Below are 16,125 nucleotides of genomic sequence, written 5' to 3' on the forward strand. Positions count from 1 at the left end.
CCGCGAGCCCCTGCTCGGCTGCTCAGACTTTTATTAATTTTATCGGATTGGAATGATTTTTCTGAGCTCTAATGCATGCAGGATACTTCATGCGATCGTGGTCGAAGGTTTTGAGGTGATTAAGGGGAAAATTTGGAAAGATAGAGTCCGAAACCAATAATAAGGTTTCCGCGGAACCCCACAGGGGTTCCGCGGGGCAAAAAAGGTTGAGAACCCCTGGTCTAAGCTAACGAGGCCTTCCTTTTAGCTTAGACATCGGATATCCCGACTGAGCTGGACTCATCACAAACCTTAAGAAGCACCTACGGCACCGACAGCTAATGTCTTCGCAAAGGAGCGAGATCAGAGATTATTCCGAAGTCCGATTCCGATCGAATTCATGGAATGTCATCAAAAAATAACGATGTTAAACGAAAGAGCGCGAAAAGAAAAAAGAAACGAAAAATAACGAAGCTCCCCCAAGAGGCAATTTGAAACACGAAGTGACTGAATGACGGAAAAGGGGTCCGTTCTTCTCGGATCTGATAGGCTTAAAACCTTCCCAGGTACTACGTGCCTCGTCATGACAAATTCCAAGACTGAGTTACCTTTAGTTTCCAAGAATAGGCGACCATGACAGACAAGTGGACATTCAATTTTATATATAGAAGATTGACTATACTGAAGAATACACACTCATCCAATACTGCCTGGGAACTGCCTATAAGCAATGAATGTGTAAAGAGTATACTTACAGAGATGCTCGGAAAGTTTTTAGGAAGGTATAGAGTTGTCGAGGAGCACTTTGGAAAATGTCAAGTTATGGAACATCCTGATCGGTTTTACATTTCGTTGGGATTGTCTTGCAGTAGAGGAGAATATATGCGCTCTTCACTGAAGTCAGCTCTTCGCTTGTTAGGGCGAAATCTCGGGACATTTGGCGCGATACGCGATCGACTCCTTGTCGGATCCTGGATCCCGCATTCTCGTGCCCCCTTCAGCGGGAGCGTCCGGCGATTCGCGATGCTCTCCTTCCAGGATCGCGCGCGGTGATGACATTCGGTGCGGCATGGCGTCGTGGTCGGCCCGCTCATCTAGCGGCCGAAGCAGACGTCCGTCATCTGGCCTCACGGCCAAATGGCCATGAGTCATGGTGTGTGGCAAGGCTTCTCGCGCTCTGGGTATTTACTTTCGTTGGCCGGTTCGAAAGAGTCCACACAGCGCGCGGCGTGAAAACCCTTATCCTGCAGAGCGGAACTTCGTCGATTCTCCTTGGAGTTTTCTCAAATCGATCAGAAAAGTGTGAGTTCTGTCTACCGGTGACAATGCTACTTTCCATTACTCAAGAACCGAGAGCTGTTCTGTATACGGGACTGCCGGGGTCTCCTGGAAGATTCCGAACGATTCGGAGCACATGTCATGTATTCCGTCTAGTCGAACGGGAACCGAAACTTCAACTTGTAATAGAGTATCGACAAATCCGGCTGACAGATTGGAGTCCCGCTTCCTCGCGCAGCGAGGCCGGCTTGCGAATCTTTGGATTGAGAGCAGTATTCTCCGTATGTTCCGAGACTGTCCGTCGATGAAATCCCTCGAAGGACATCGAAGAGAATCGAGGGCCCTCTACAGACGATGGCGGACATGGAGTACCGCCGAAAATTCCACCGAAAGCCGCGTCCGAGGCTTCTGCGTCAACATGATGGACTTTCGAAGGCATTAAATCTATCTTTTCTCGCACAGGTTAGGAATCGGAATATGTCCGACAAGAAGGATGAACTCCTCGAAAAGCTCACCGAAGAGGAGCGCCAGGAACTCCGCAAGCGGCTTGAGGACGAGACGGAGGAATATTTCAAAAACTGCAAGCGCTCTGAGTATAAAGAAGGTCAGAGAAATTTTTTTCTTCAACGCAGGAGAACTGAGAAGAATGCACATAAGTCGTCTCCGGAATCGAGGAGCCCCTATAGACCTCCAGAGCTGCAATTCTAGGCTGGAATGAAGCCACCTGGGAGAAAGAAATGAGCGAGCACCCTCTGTTCGCCACCTCGAGTTCGGATACAGGCGAACTCCCACCTTTGCTCGAAGCTATCCGCCAGATCAAATATGATGAAGAAGAGAATTCGCCGGAAGAGCTCGCGCGGAGTTACAAAGAGGATGGCAATCATCTCTTCAAAAAACAAGACTACAGGTGAGTTGAATGCTTGCGGGAACGCTCGCCGTCCAGTCTCCCGGGTCTCCGGCAGATCTTCGGAGTGGGCGTCGAGGCGATAGCCGTGGTCGAATCGCACTTCATTGGAGAATCTCTCGTGCAACCTCGTGGCAACCTGAGGCAAGAAGCTTCAGTCATCATTCCGTCGTGCAAATTTGAAACATTCTTACTCCTTCACAGAGCAGCCATCGCCAGCTACAGTGAAGGGATTCGTCAAAAAACTCTCAATAAGGAGTTGAACGCCCAGCTTTACCTCAACCGGGCGGCCACCAATTTCCATCTGAACAACTTCGGTGCAGCTCTCGAAGACAGCATACAGGCTCTCGAATTTCAACCTGATTACGTGAAGGCCATGTCCAGGTGAATCATCTCGCTGCAAACCCCAATATTTGGTATTCCCTCGCCGGAAAGAAACTGCTCATGACGGAACCTTTTCGAAACTGCCTCGATCTTCCATTGCCACGTTTCATAACGAATCTTCCCTTGCCTTATGATTTCAGAGCTGTCAAATGCTGTTGGAGTCTCCGCAAGTTGGATGAATGCGAGGAATTCTGTAGGCAGATACTGGCCAGAGGACCCGACGAGGCGACAGCGAAAGAGACGAATGAGTACATTGAAAAGTGTTCAATCGAGCGTAAAATCAGGGAACGTAACAGGCGGAAACGAGAGAAGGAGGAACAGGAGCGCATATTGAAACAAGCCGTGAGTCGTCCCTCGTCGTCCACTTCTCGGATCCTCTCGATTATTATCTGTGAGACATTCATTCAAAGAAAGTATTGTACTTCAAGTAACAACACTTCCTTCCTCAATCAGGACCTCGCCAGATTGATCAAGCGCGGCGGAGTTCAGCTGAGCCCGCCCGCCGAGGACAGTGACGTTTTACCGGATTTGACGCCTCGCTATCCGGCATTGAGGGACTTCCCCGTCTCTGTGGTCGAGGATTGCCTGATCTGGCCAGTTGCTCTCATATACCCCGAAGTCAAGGAGACTGACTTCGTCCAAAGGTTCGTCAACGCTGTCTGCCGCCCTTACACGGCAACCCATCCTGTATGAACCCGCTTCTCCATCGCGACAAGGACTTCTGCTTTAGTGTGCTTTACGAACTTCATCTTGACTTTCTAGATGGAATGAGGATTCGACATTCAAGCAAATGCTCGATGCTATGTACGGGGACGTGCCTGTGAAGAGAAAAGTTACCGATGAGGGAACAGCAATAATCTATGATCCCGCCGACTTGCAGGTGAGTTCCATGGACCGTAATTATAACCAGGTGCAACCGCGTCGTCCGACTGATTCCGGGTCGATGGAGCGACGGCGCGAGGGTCACCATCAGCGTCGTGTCGAAACGAGAGCGCCCTTACAGAATCATAAAACTTTCCCAGGTGTGGTACAAGTCCTCAAAAACTGGTCGACCCGTCGGAGTTCGTCCAAAGCACACGCTACGCCAAATAATTGCTCAGAAAGATTTCCTTGTGGAGGACGGCGTGCCGTCGTTCTGGGTCCTTCGGAGGAACTCCAAGTTCGAGAAAAAGTTCCTCGAAGAGCAGGGCACCTAATCTTAGCCCAGGAGAATTCGACAATTGTGATATGAGGATGACGGGCATCCCTGTCGATATTTATGACGACGCTCATCATCCGTGGAGCGTCTCCGCCGTGAAGCAGTCAATATTTCTGTTATGAGTATAAATTGAGGAAAGTGGAGACGGGGAATATTCATTGTTTGGAAAGTTGTCGGAAGAGCCACATGGTTCAGTGTCATAGAGGCGGGCAGCGGGGGCACTGTTCTCGACGATGGGTCCATCCAAATCCCATGCTCGGAGTCCGGAACTCCCAAGCAGGGGCGGGCACAGGATTTTTTTTGGGGGGGGGCAACTAGAGTTTTGGCGGGGGCCAGACGACCAAAGATGATCACGCGCCTTCTCGAAGTCCTTGCTTTAGCATTGGAACCGAAGAACTTTGGTAGGGGCCATGGCCCCCTTGCCCCCCCCCTGTGCGCGCCTCTGCTCCCAAGACGGGTACTATAGTACGACAAGAGCTGAGACTTTCTTCCCGAGAAAAACCCAAAGGTCCCTAGCACGTTTTTAGGCAAAGTATCATTTCCAGGCACAAGAATGAGATTTTTATTCCTCTGGCCGTCTTATGCAAATGGTCTCGACCTGAATATGCAATTTTCAACCGAACCTAATTCAATCGTCATAAATAGATGACTTCCTCTTCTGTCATGCGACGAAACATCATTACCAAATAGATTATGCTACAGGAAAAACATTGAAAACTTGAAGAATCTGAGATAGATACAAAAACCCGAAACATCGTGAAATTTTCCCTGCTCATTCACATCTGGAGACGTCTCAATCGTCGCCGAATGGAGCGCTTTCGTCTACGGATGCGATTCACCGCAGGCACCACTCGGATCCTCAGTCGAAGGGCGAACGAATACCGCTCGGAATTGAAAAATATTTTCTGAATTATCTGCTGTAACAGGGAATGTAGTATGATTTTTCTCTGAACACACATTCGCGGCTCTTCCTGAGAGATTTAAGCTTCCGCGATGGGCTTCCGAATGAAGTACGCCTACAAAGTCAGGCGTCGAGACTCGAGAGCTCAATCGACCATTCCGGTTTGGGAGAAGCATTCAATACCATAAACATCCAATAGAAAGACAGATCCGGAGCGAAGAATCGGCAGCAGGATCTACTATGTATCGCTAACATTGATGGCTCGGTCGAGACACCGTCATCGTCGTTCGGGGACTACTGCATCGCAACGACTGCTAATACACACAACATGTACACGTCATCTCGGTAAGAATCGATTTTTGTGCGACTTCCAGGTGTATAGGAAAAGTGACGAGAGTTTAGGCGTCTCGAACTGTTGATTGAGCTGCCGGTATCCGCAGACAGTCCTCAACTGGGAGGTCATCGAGAGACGGCTTCAGGCGCGCCTACTGCTGCTGGAACTTGTGGACAACCTTGTCGACAGTCTGGTGGGCCGGACTTTCCGGCACGCGATTCCCTAGGATATGGGACTCTCGCCGTTGGCTTGCGCTACGCGGCATCGGTGCGCTATGGCGTCCTCGAACGCTTTCTTGACCGCCTTCCGCTCGGCGGGCTTGCGGCTCTCCTGCAGCTTCCGCTTATCGGTGTCGGCGTCAGGCCCCAGAGGAACAAGCTTACTCCGCGGCAGCCACTGCCACGTACGCTTTGCATCGAAGAACAGCACGAGGAACATTTGCTGATGATTCTCTCTCGCATTCTGACTATTGCAACTGCTACTGCTGCTACTGCTGCTACTACTACAGCTACTATTGTGCTGCTGTTGCGGCGAACCATTGCAGTTGTTCGAATTAGTTGTTGAGTTGTTGTTGCCGGTGCCGCTGCTGCTGCTGCTAATGCTGTTGTTGTTGGTGCTGTTGTGGTGGTGACCGCCGGCCGTGTAAACGCTACTACTGTTGCCATTGTTGTTACTGTTGTTGGTGCTGGGATGATTGTTGTTTGTACTGCCGGCCCCGTTCACGTTGGGGCTGCAAGCGGAGACGTGTCGCGGATCTCGCTCTTTGGGCCGGAGTCGGAGAACCTGTGGCGGCGGCGTGGGGATGGAGACACCTGCGAGGGCAGATTTCTGATCTTGATCCTCTTTCTTTTCGCCCGTCGGAGCGTCGGGATCGATGATGAGCGCTGGATACCACGGGTAGCCCCTACACTTGGCCCAGACCAGATCCAGGGGTTCGAGGGGTATATTGTAGAGTTTCTGCTCGTCTAGTTCCTCGGCGATCGATGAACTCCCGCTCGAGGCACGCCCTCTCTTCGCCTGAGGTTTTAGATCGTTCGTTTTAGACTTTTTCGTTCTCGGAGCGCTCTTGCTCTCGTTGTTGGTTCCCGCCCGTCGGGTACGGGGTCCAGACACGTGAGAAGACGATGACGATCTAACCCGCTTGCTCTTGCGACCGACAGAGGGAGATGACATTCGTTTCCTCTTCGAAGCTTTCCCCCTGGCGATCGGCGCGGTTTTCTCGTGCGATGCTTTCTCGTCGCCGATAGCATTCTCCTCTTCGACCCCATCGACGTCATCTCCTTCGTCGGCACCATCGACGCAGTCATCCTCGTCTTCACATGACGAGCTATCGTAGGCCATCTGCCCATCTTCTTCGTCCTCGTCGTCATCGTCTCCCTCCTCGCCGTCCTTCTCCCCGTCGTCGTCTTCGTCGACGCCGTCCGCTTCGTTTTCGTAACTGTCATTGCTCTCTATGTTGTCATCTTCGCTGTGACCGTCCTTCTTGATCGTCGCGTTCTGTTCGTTTCCTGCTTCTTCTTCGTCTCCTTCTCCCTCCTCGTTCTCGCCATCATCTTCTTCTTCGTCCTGATCCTCTCCTTGTTCATCGTCGTCAACTTCTCCGTCCTCGTCCTCTCCTTCTTCCTCGTCGTCGTCGTCGAGCTCCTCGTCATCGTCGTCATCGTCTTCGCTTTCTGATGCTGTTCCCTCGTTCAGGGAAACATCTTTCGATGCCGTCTTGACGTCCGATCGCTGACCACGACGACGTTGTTGAGGTACATCCACAGAAGTCTCTTGTTGTTCGTCCACTCGAGCAGCCCCCTCCTGTTCATCATCGTATTCGTCAACCTCACCGGTTTCACTTTGTTCATCAGCACTGCCCGTGTTCGTGGAGCTCGATTCCGCTGTGGACGCATCATCGTTGTTTTCTTCACCTTGTTCTTCATCGGACGCCAGTTCGCCTTCGACCTCATCCTCCTCCTCGTCTTCTTCCTCTTCTCCATCTTCAGAATTTGGATCTTCTCCATCATTTCCTTCATCCTCTTCCTCATCGTCGCTGCCTTTATCCCGATATACCTGCCGAAACGGAGAATAATATCATCATTAGACCACGCCTCGCGTCGAATGAATAGACGCCGAGGAGGGATTTCAAATCGACCCCAGTCTGCTGTCCCAGAGCCGTACGTGCAGTATCATAATACGTCAGGGACTTCGAGGCCTCAGGGGGGAACTTTGGCGCGCGCTTCGACTCGAAAGATACTGACCTTGAAAGATTCCCTCTGAGGGTCCTGATTACTACTGCTCGCGTTGCTGGTCGTGGCTGCCGGACTGCTCCCAGCGACTGTCCTGCAGTTGCCTGTCCCCGTCGGCGAGGAATCAGTTTCGACGGTGGAATCGCTTTCCGTGTCCGACTCCTCGTCATCGACATTAGCCACGGCAGCCGACACGGCGGCGACACTTGCTGCGCCGCTCGCTAGGCCTTCCTCGGGTTCTTTCTTGATCTGTTTCGACGAAGGTCTTTCATCTTTGGCGGCTGCTTTCTTTTTGCGCAGCTTGGTGATCTCAGCACGCAACATTCTCTGGAGTTTGGTTTTCGTTGGAGACGCTTCATTTTGGCCCAACGCGCGCTGCCGGCTCGAGAGCAAGCTCAACTGATCATCGACATCCAACGACACGTATCCGTCGGACTTGAGCAAAGCTTCGACCGGCATTTTCGCACATTCCGGAGAAAGTAGCTTCTCGCTGGCCTGCTCACTCGCAGCAGACGCACTCATCGCCGATAGCCTCGACGCGGAGCTGTTCGGATTTCTTCTCGAGGCGGGCTCGGCTTTGATCTCTTGCGCGCCGGGCTTAATCTGTGCGGATTTCGGGAGAGGTTTCAGTCTCCCGTTCGAATAGTCGTAATTTACCGTCAAGTTCTCCCGATGCGAGCGAATTATCGCTCCTCCTTGATCTCTGAGTTTTATCGCCGCTTTATAGAAAATTGTGTCTTTGGCGTTGTAGGTCATGCAGTTGCTCACAATCAATTGAAAATCTTTCTCGAATTCGTGGAACGAGGCGTATTCCAAGCTGTTCGCCTTGGTGCGCATCGTTGAGAAATCCATGGGTTGTTTTATCAGGGTCGGATAATCCGGCACCTCCGAGCAGTCGACGGGCTCAGCGAAAATTCGACGAGGATCCTTCTCCTGGAGCAAATTGATCAGCTCGTTCAACACCTTAACCAGGGGTGAGATCTCGGTGAGGAAAACGCGTTCGCGTATTTTGACATATTCCCGTTTGAGTTTCTCGCGTTTACGGATCAATTCGCACAGGAGTCTTGCTCGCTCGAGATCTTGGCGCAGACGTTGCCAGTATTTCAGTTGATCACGCAAAGCCGACGTAGCACTGTCCATGTCTATATCGTTTTTGTTGTTGCGGCTGAGATGCGACATTTGTAGACGCCGCAAAAGAGACACTCCATTGCGTGACTGCCGTTTGAGGGTCCAATAGCCCATAAGTCGCTTGACGAAATCGGCTTTCTTGGGAATATCGATCAACGATGAAATGTGGCTTATGCGTTCGGCGGGAATCGTCGGGATGGATACTACGGGAAGTGCCTTCGCCTTCTCCTGGAGAATTTTGCGGGCACTTCTCATTTTATCCGCCTTCTTGTACGAGACCGGAGCGTGGGTGTCGCAGAACGCCGTTTTTCGCACACCAGTTTGTTCCCCGTTTCGACATTCTTCCAATTTCATGTAGAGTCCAGCTTGTTGTGCGCACGTTACGTGGAATGCCGTATAGCAGTTAGCCTTATGACATTGAATGCAAGCGCCTTGTCCGCGCTTCTTACAGATGTAACACGTCAGCTTCCAGCGAGCCGCAGGAATATTACAGATGTTGTCGATGGGCTCGAGAAAAACAGTATTAGCGAAGTAGACTTCCGGAACCCAGAGGGCGCATACGACATGACCCCACTTGCTGTCGGACGTTTGTTTGAAAGCCCCGCCGCGGTTCGGACACAAAACACAATCGACCGCTTTCGAAGGCGACTGAAGACACCGTCTGCAGAGCCATTGGCCCTCTGGGATATAGGGAACGCCGTAACACTCTTGGTGGACGGCCAAGTTGCACATGTCGCAGAAAAGAATGGCATTCGCATTGTGGCATTCGCCGTCCTGGCAAATACAACAGACCGCGTCGTCGTCGATCGCGCTCCCCACTGAAGCTGACGGAGTGTTCTGCGCTTGGAAATAACTTTCTTTTTCCAACCGATCCATAAGAAATTCAAACGTGTCTCCACTAACATCATGCGGAATTCCCTGGAAGGAAAGGTGGACCCTCACTATGAGCGAATGAGACACGCTTGGCGAGATAGAAATCATCCATAGGAGAGTGACATCAGCGAGCTACTACGATCCATGGTTAGTCTGCCCCGGAGTCGGGGAGGATCCCGGGGGCGGTGGGACTTACCTGCTTCTTGCGCTTTTTGTTCATGATTTCAAGCCAGGCACAATCTTCTTCATCCATATCGTACTCAACCATCTCGTCCAACTCCTCAGCTGACTTTTCTATGAAACGATAATACGAGCTCGGTCTTTCGGGAGCATCCGCGCATTCATAATCGTCCGTTTTCTCAACGATCGCCTCGGGTAAGCGGAGTTGGGCATCGGTCTGATCCTTCGCTTTGCCCTTGGCCGCCTGAAAGTTTGGGAATGATGATGAAAGTTCGTCTTGTGTCTCCGTATGCGAGCTAAGGACGTGTTGGAGCCATCATCATCTTCCGATCGTTCTCGTCATCGGGTAAACTCACCTTGCTCGGTCGACTTCGTTTCCCTTTGCCAGATTTTTGTGGGGACTTGGGCTTGTCTGGCTGACGGGCTCCTTCGGGCGTTGAGACGTTTCGTTCGGAACTGAGAACAATGTTCAGCGGTTCTTCGATGTTCAGACGGTAGAGACCGCCTTCAACTTCGATTTCGACGACTTTCTGCGCCTCGGCATAAGTGAGACCTTCACGAGGTTGCTGCTGGCCACAGTTTTTGCCTGCGGACATCGGGGATGCGGTCCGGCCCAGTTGATTCATACTCTGACCGCTGCCTTGGCCCTTGGCCGGTTCGAGAAGACGCATTTTGGAGTGGCTTGCCTTTGCGGCCGTTTGACTCTGGAGAACCGAGGAGTCTCCGACCACCGTCGAGGCTTCATTCGGCTGAGGCATCGCGTGGAGTTTGTGTTTTGAATTGTTCAACTGTTGAGGCGGCGACATCTGCTGGCCTTCGTCGAGCAGCTCCGCCGGTGGCGGATTCCTCGAGTTCTGCTTGACGTCTTGCGTCGGCTGTTGAGCGTCACCCTTGAGCGCTGGTCTCAGCGACTGTTGGGGCGACCGTAATCGATTTTGCGGCTCAGAGTTCCGTTGCACTTTCTGCTGATGTTGCGACGTCCGGAACCGCGGTCGGACCCGAGGCCCTTCCTCTGGCGGAGCGCTTTTACGCGGATCCGATTGGGATTTATGCTGCGGGGATCGGAATCTCTGGACAGCTTCTTCTTGGAAACTTTGCAGCTCTTGAATTTTATCCGCTGGCTGCGGACTTTGATTTCTGTTCCGGTTCGTGATGTTGCGATTCTTTCGAGGAGATTGCAGTTTTTCACCGGCGGCGGCGACTGCGACGTTGGCGTGTCTCGAATTGAAGATGTGGAATTGAATACCGGAGAAAGTTCTGTACTCCCGGTCACACTGGCCAATCGGACAATTATAAGGGGGATTTTGTTTCCTCAGGGAATCACAGATGAGCTTCAGCTGAGCGGGATTTGAAGACATGCTCTAAATTCCGATCATTACATAACTTCTCTCAACGATTCCTTCACTCGAGCCGCAGTACTTGGCAGAGCTCTACGGTTGATGAATTCGAACGAAAGACGAGGTGCTCCCCTCTGGACAGGGACGTCGACGATGCGAGAACGACCTCCGGAAGAAGTACGCTCTGAATCTCCGAGCTCCTAAGGCTGCAGACGAAGCTGGTTTCAATCACCGAGAGATATCTGCGCACGAACCTCCAGAGCCGAAGGGGGGCCCGAGCTCGATCAGACCCTGAACAGCCGCGCTTTGACAACCGGTTCCAGTGGACACGAGTAGAAACTTGGAACTGCTACTTTGCGGAGCGACGCCGTCGACATTCCAAGTAATATTCCGGAACACCCGGAATTCTGGTAATGAAACGCAGCACACCGCTCCCGCCTTCCCTGCGCGGGAATGAGGGTGTCCGAACAGTTCTTCTCACCGCAACTTACTCTTTCAGGAGAATGGAGCACTTCGAGGGGCAAGCTTTCCCGAGGTAGCCTCCAGCCTTCAGGTTCACCGAATCGTTCGCGCCGGAAGCTCCGGCGCCGCAACCCGCATCTGCAGCAAATGAGCTGTCACCGGTGTTCGTTCCGCGAGCCTCAAGGAACAACCACGATATTGATACCGCCACCGCACAGGGTTCGAACAAGTTCGAGCACTTCTTGGCGCCGATGTGGGCGGAACTCCAGCTGCCCGTTCACCTCTCCTCTCGATTCCGAAGCGATGAGGGTAGATCGCTCTGATGGAAAATAGCACCCTCTGTGGAAGCACCCCGTTCGATCGAGCAGTCAGTCGATGTCCACGGTGAATCCGCCGCAACCTATTCGATCGCCGAGAACGAATACACAAGCTCCAGCCGATCGGCTGGGTTCACAGGATTTGATGGCCGTCGCCGACGAGATGAGCTGCGGGCGCACAGGGAACGATCCAGTTCATTACTGACGTTTCACGCAAACGGAAGCCACAAGTTTCGCCGTCGTTCGCATTTCCGAAGTCTCGATGCCGACGCAGGTTGCCCGCTAAGATTGTGGGTTGAGTCTAGGACCTCCAGCATGCAAGCGGGTACGCACGCATACCTGGGCCGACCAGGGCCACTTTCCACTTCGATTCCAACCGCGACCACAACTTTTTGTCGTTAGCTGCGGAAAATATTTGTCTCTGGTCCGTCTCGAGAGAATATACGACATTCGCCCTCATAACAAACCGAGCCTCCATGAAAATAAGAGAGGGAGGAGGTGAGAAACGACGCGCGAAATTCGAAATTTCGCCGAGGTCCGATCACAGATCAAGGGGGAGCACGGCGCAGGCTTTCCCGAGGAAACAGTGGACGGAGTCTTGGCTTTCTCATAAGGATATTGGGGGCTTCGCATTTACTTCAGACACCACGTAGCTCGGGTCGTGAGCTTTCACCCTGTCATGAGAGGAAGTTCTCTTCCTCCCTGCTTCGCTCATCTCTCTATTCCTTCCGTTCTCCGAACCCTCCTCGAACTCATGCTGCTCAATCTCTTGCCCTCCTGCCATTGCTGTTATCCCGCCGACATTCCGCAGATATGGAATCTGTGCCTGGATGAGTCCGGAAGAGGCACTCGAGGCTCGACTTCACGAGTGGAGATCCTCGTGATGAGCTATCCACCATCATGAAGATACTCCGAGAGGAGTTATCGATGATGCCCTACGTGGAGCATATCTCCAATTCGGGAGGAACTCCATCTCCTGCCGATGAATACGGGGCTGGAACATTCTCCTCTCAATAAGTCGCACGATCTTTCTAGGGGAGGTCACCTCCATCCGATATCAAGCCATTTCCGTTTTTGGGCCCCTCCACGAAAGGGGTAGACTCTGATCGAAGCCTCTCGTTGGATTCTAACCTTCGTCAATTATAGAACATCAAGTAATTCAAGCCTTTGACGGGATCTTATCCACGAATATTCGCCTCCCACCGGCACATCCATAAACGAATCCCCGAAACTTTGTGCATTCGATCACTCGCATTCCATTCATATTCCGAGCATGCATGATCGCATCGTGTATGAGCCCCCTGCAATCTTCCTAGCAGGGAAGCGTCGTCCAAAGAGGAGTCCGGGCTTGTACATCTATAGGTATATATATTCGTCGTCTCTAAACTCTCCCCCAAAACTCTCTTTTGGGACATTGTTCGCGCAAAGTATCGCCACCCGCGGGTACTCTCGCGCACCCCCGTATCGCAGGAACTCCCCGAAAGCATATTTTCGCCTTCTCGCCTCCCACCGGTCCCGTCTCCAGAGGTCCGAACCGAAGATGTTCATGACCTCGGCACATCTCACTCAGAGTCGAGGTTCCAGAATTCCTCATCAGGTCGTAGCTATGATAGCCACTCTCCACTCATTCGGCAACGATGAAGATCGATAACCTGAAGTCCACTGTCATCCTCTTGACCCAGCCGCCAGCTCCATAGGACCGTTCCCCCATCGATATGGCAGTGGGCTGCGGCCGATCATCTAACATGGAAAGAGGCGACGGAGAGATTGAGCATATTAAATTTATCGTATGACTCGCATGGTTCCCTCCGCACAGCATCATCATCTTCATCAGGTACCTGACTTCTGATTCTTGGGGTACGCGGCAAATCAGGAAAGGCGTTTGTCAAGCATGAAGGCTCGAAGTGCTGCGTGCCTGATGCTGTGCGAAGGAAATGATGCGAACCATTTGATAGTTATACTCTATCCTCCGGTCGCCTCTGTCCATGTTAGATGGTCGGCCGGATGCGCTTGCGCGGGATTTTTCGGAGGGAGAGACATTGTATAGCCACCTGTGAGCCTTCTCTTGAGGCACGGGCCGAACGCCGGGTTTCCGTTCGTACAATCGTACGAATGATCCGAATGCTGATGATATCTTCACTGTGTTGCGATCATAGATTCATGGACACAGATATGGATCGAAGAGACTTGAAAATAATTCAGTCGAGTGAATCGAACTGGATTGAGCCGCGCTTGAATAGGGCTGCGGTGGCTAGCCTGGAATCTGGAATCCTATAATGAGGATCTCGGCACGTATCCAGCAAGCCTTATGTCTCGATTGGCACCACCCGTCGATCCACGGGAATCTGAACCAATACCCGAGGGCGGATTGCGATGAATTTCGGGAAGCAGTTTCGTAACTGCATCACGGTGAAACTCTGGCGCTCGCAGTATCACTCAGCTGTCGGATTCGGGAACTTCCGTCACTGAAATGGTTAGAGTTACGGGGATGAGGCGAATTTTCCCTAAGATGAAGCCCCCACCCCCTCCGCTTGCGTCCCCCTCCTCCCTGTGGGAGGAGGACTCGATACATCGTACCCGAAGCACTGATCGCTCCCGCCTCCGTCATGTTCGGAACATGCTGGATGCACCGTTGACGCCAACCAAGAATAGCAAAACCTGCATCGAGGTGAGATGTGAGGAGATCGATGGAGGGCGTGGCAGATGACAGTCGTCGATTCGTCTCTACTGATTATCACCAATTCATTCCTTGAATCTACAGGTTCGAAAGCGCTGCCTATGAAGCGGTATGGGGACAGTCAGACGAAACGAGGCGACAGCGCCGGCTTCTCCCGAAATCTCATGTAAGGCAAAGATCATCAAAACCATTCCTCCCATCACACACAAGAGAAGAGAGATTTCACTTTCAAGAAGTAAATTCGGCGCTCTTCTCCGATGGACAAAGCTTCGGATATACAAATTTATTCATCCGACGTATATCTTATCGGGGCCTGCTCCATTTGAGATTGAGTGCGCCGCTCCTTTCAAACTCCTCCACGAACCCGTCTGCGGTGTGCGCGTCGCTCCGACTCCGAAACACTCGCTCTGCCTGCTGCCGCTGATTGCCGTTGCAGACAGCGATCAGACACAGAGGAGAGGAGCAGCAGGCAGCAGCGCATTGGAGAGATTCATAAAGCACGAGAGAGGGGAAGAGAGACCGCGGAGGAGAGAAGTGAAGACGACAACGAGTGACGGCCATTTTGCTTTTACTTTAACGTTACTGATTGTTGTGTTTTCTCAAGTCTGCAGCGGCGTTCCGAGGCGCCTGGCTTCAAAGATCGACCGATTGTTTGAGCTCTATTTCGAGAATCGATGTGTGAGTGCAAAAGGGGTGGGTGAAATCGAGGCCTACGACTCCGCTGTCAGGGCCGCTCTCCGTGTCGCAGATCGTGTGAGTGTGCATATGCGAGTGAGTGCCGCGGTTGCCGCCACCACCGTCAGTCACTGTGGTCGCTCACTCCACAACCAGCTAGGAACTGGAGTGGTAATGTGTTGTTTTCTGCAGTGAACTCCGGGCCGAGCGACGACTTGAAAGTTCGACCAACGCTACCGTGTCGAGGAAGGGACCTTCCTCCGAACAATACGGGAGCGTCTCCAACGAGAAGCGCCATCCCAATCGAGCGTAGAAGAGCGATTTGTCAGCCCGACTAACTGACTGAGCGGCGACCGATCGAAGGTTTCAGGAGCGCAAACACAAGCGGAAACACTACCTATCATCATCATCATTACCGTCGGACCTTTTGGAACTCGAAGAAATGACAGCCGAATTCGAGGAAATCATAAGTCTCCTGATCGAGATCTGCTGATCGCTCGGCTCCCCCACTCCGATCGACGTGATTGTCCCTAGTTCGACGCATGGTTCGATTTCATCTGGAATCTCAACTGTCGTCTGTTGCGCTCGTATATCCGAGTTCGAATTCGGTGAACTTATCCGGGCAGAACCCTGATCTCTAACTATTTCTCCAACCGCGCCGGGAACCCCTGCGGAGGAGAAAATCCCGCTGTCCTGAGAATCAGGAGTAGTCGATGAGCTCGATACGCACGGAATCGACGCGCGACGGGAGTCAGTGCAGTGAACGGAGGACTGGATCCTAGGATCATCCAAACGCCACTTTGTGGATCCGTGGAATCACATCTCTCGAGGAAGACCGTGTTCCGCTCGTGGAACGTTCCGCGGACAACTCGGGTCTTGAGTTTCGCCGAGCTCAGTAAAGCAGAGGAAGGACGTCGGGTAAAGCTTCCTCTGGGAAAACTGCACTCCTCCCGTTTTAGGACTGCTGTATACGCTCATCGTTTGCAGAAAAAGGTTCGTATCTCGGTCGCGCAAACATACGATCTAGGGTCAAAACCTCTACCGCTCGCCTCGGTCCACGCAGGCACATCATGTGATCGTTGGCCGCAGGAATTCGTAATCATGAATCATCCCTGAGAGGCTCAGAGTATTCGACGGTTCATGAAAATCGATGTTTCTTTGCAGGTTCCTCTGCAGAATGCTGCGGGGCAGATCGCGAGACAGAGCCGAAGCGAGTACAGGCAAATAAACTCCCCGGAAATCGAGTCTGGTGGTCCTCCACCGCAGG

The 16,125-nt window shown here is 52.3% G+C and overlaps 2 protein-coding genes across 2 annotated transcripts; one reads left to right on the plus strand and one right to left on the minus strand.

Moving 5' to 3' along the window:
• The first annotated feature begins 1,151 nt into the window (after positions 1 to 1,151).
• Dpit47 (DNA polymerase interacting tpr containing protein of 47kD) lies at positions 1,152 to 3,881 on the plus strand. The gene is made up of 8 exons (XM_003744846.1): positions 1,152 to 1,281; positions 1,725 to 1,861; positions 1,966 to 2,164; positions 2,366 to 2,545; positions 2,686 to 2,887; positions 2,999 to 3,189; positions 3,308 to 3,425; positions 3,568 to 3,881. The coding sequence occupies exons 2-8, from the start codon at positions 1,735 to 1,737 to the stop codon at positions 3,739 to 3,741; spliced, it is 1,191 nt and encodes a 396-aa protein (XP_003744894.1). The 5' UTR covers positions 1,152 to 1,281; positions 1,725 to 1,734; the 3' UTR covers positions 3,742 to 3,881.
• A 1,319-nt stretch (positions 3,882 to 5,200) lies between these two features.
• Br140 (bromodomain-containing protein 140) lies at positions 5,201 to 10,748 on the minus strand. Its single transcript, XM_029111891.1, has 5 exons — positions 9,747 to 10,748; positions 9,407 to 9,673; positions 7,222 to 9,255; positions 5,723 to 7,033; positions 5,201 to 5,419 (listed from the first exon to the last, which is right to left on the minus strand). The coding sequence occupies exons 1-5, from the start codon at positions 10,746 to 10,748 to the stop codon at positions 5,201 to 5,203; spliced, it is 4,833 nt and encodes a 1,610-aa protein (XP_028967724.1).
• Positions 10,749 to 16,125: the final 5,377 nt, after the last annotated feature.

Source organism: Galendromus occidentalis, unplaced genomic scaffold, assembly GCF_000255335.2.
Source record: "Galendromus occidentalis unplaced genomic scaffold, Mocc_1.1 scf7180000077475, whole genome shotgun sequence".
Taxonomy (NCBI): domain Eukaryota; kingdom Metazoa; phylum Arthropoda; class Arachnida; order Mesostigmata; family Phytoseiidae; genus Galendromus; species Galendromus occidentalis.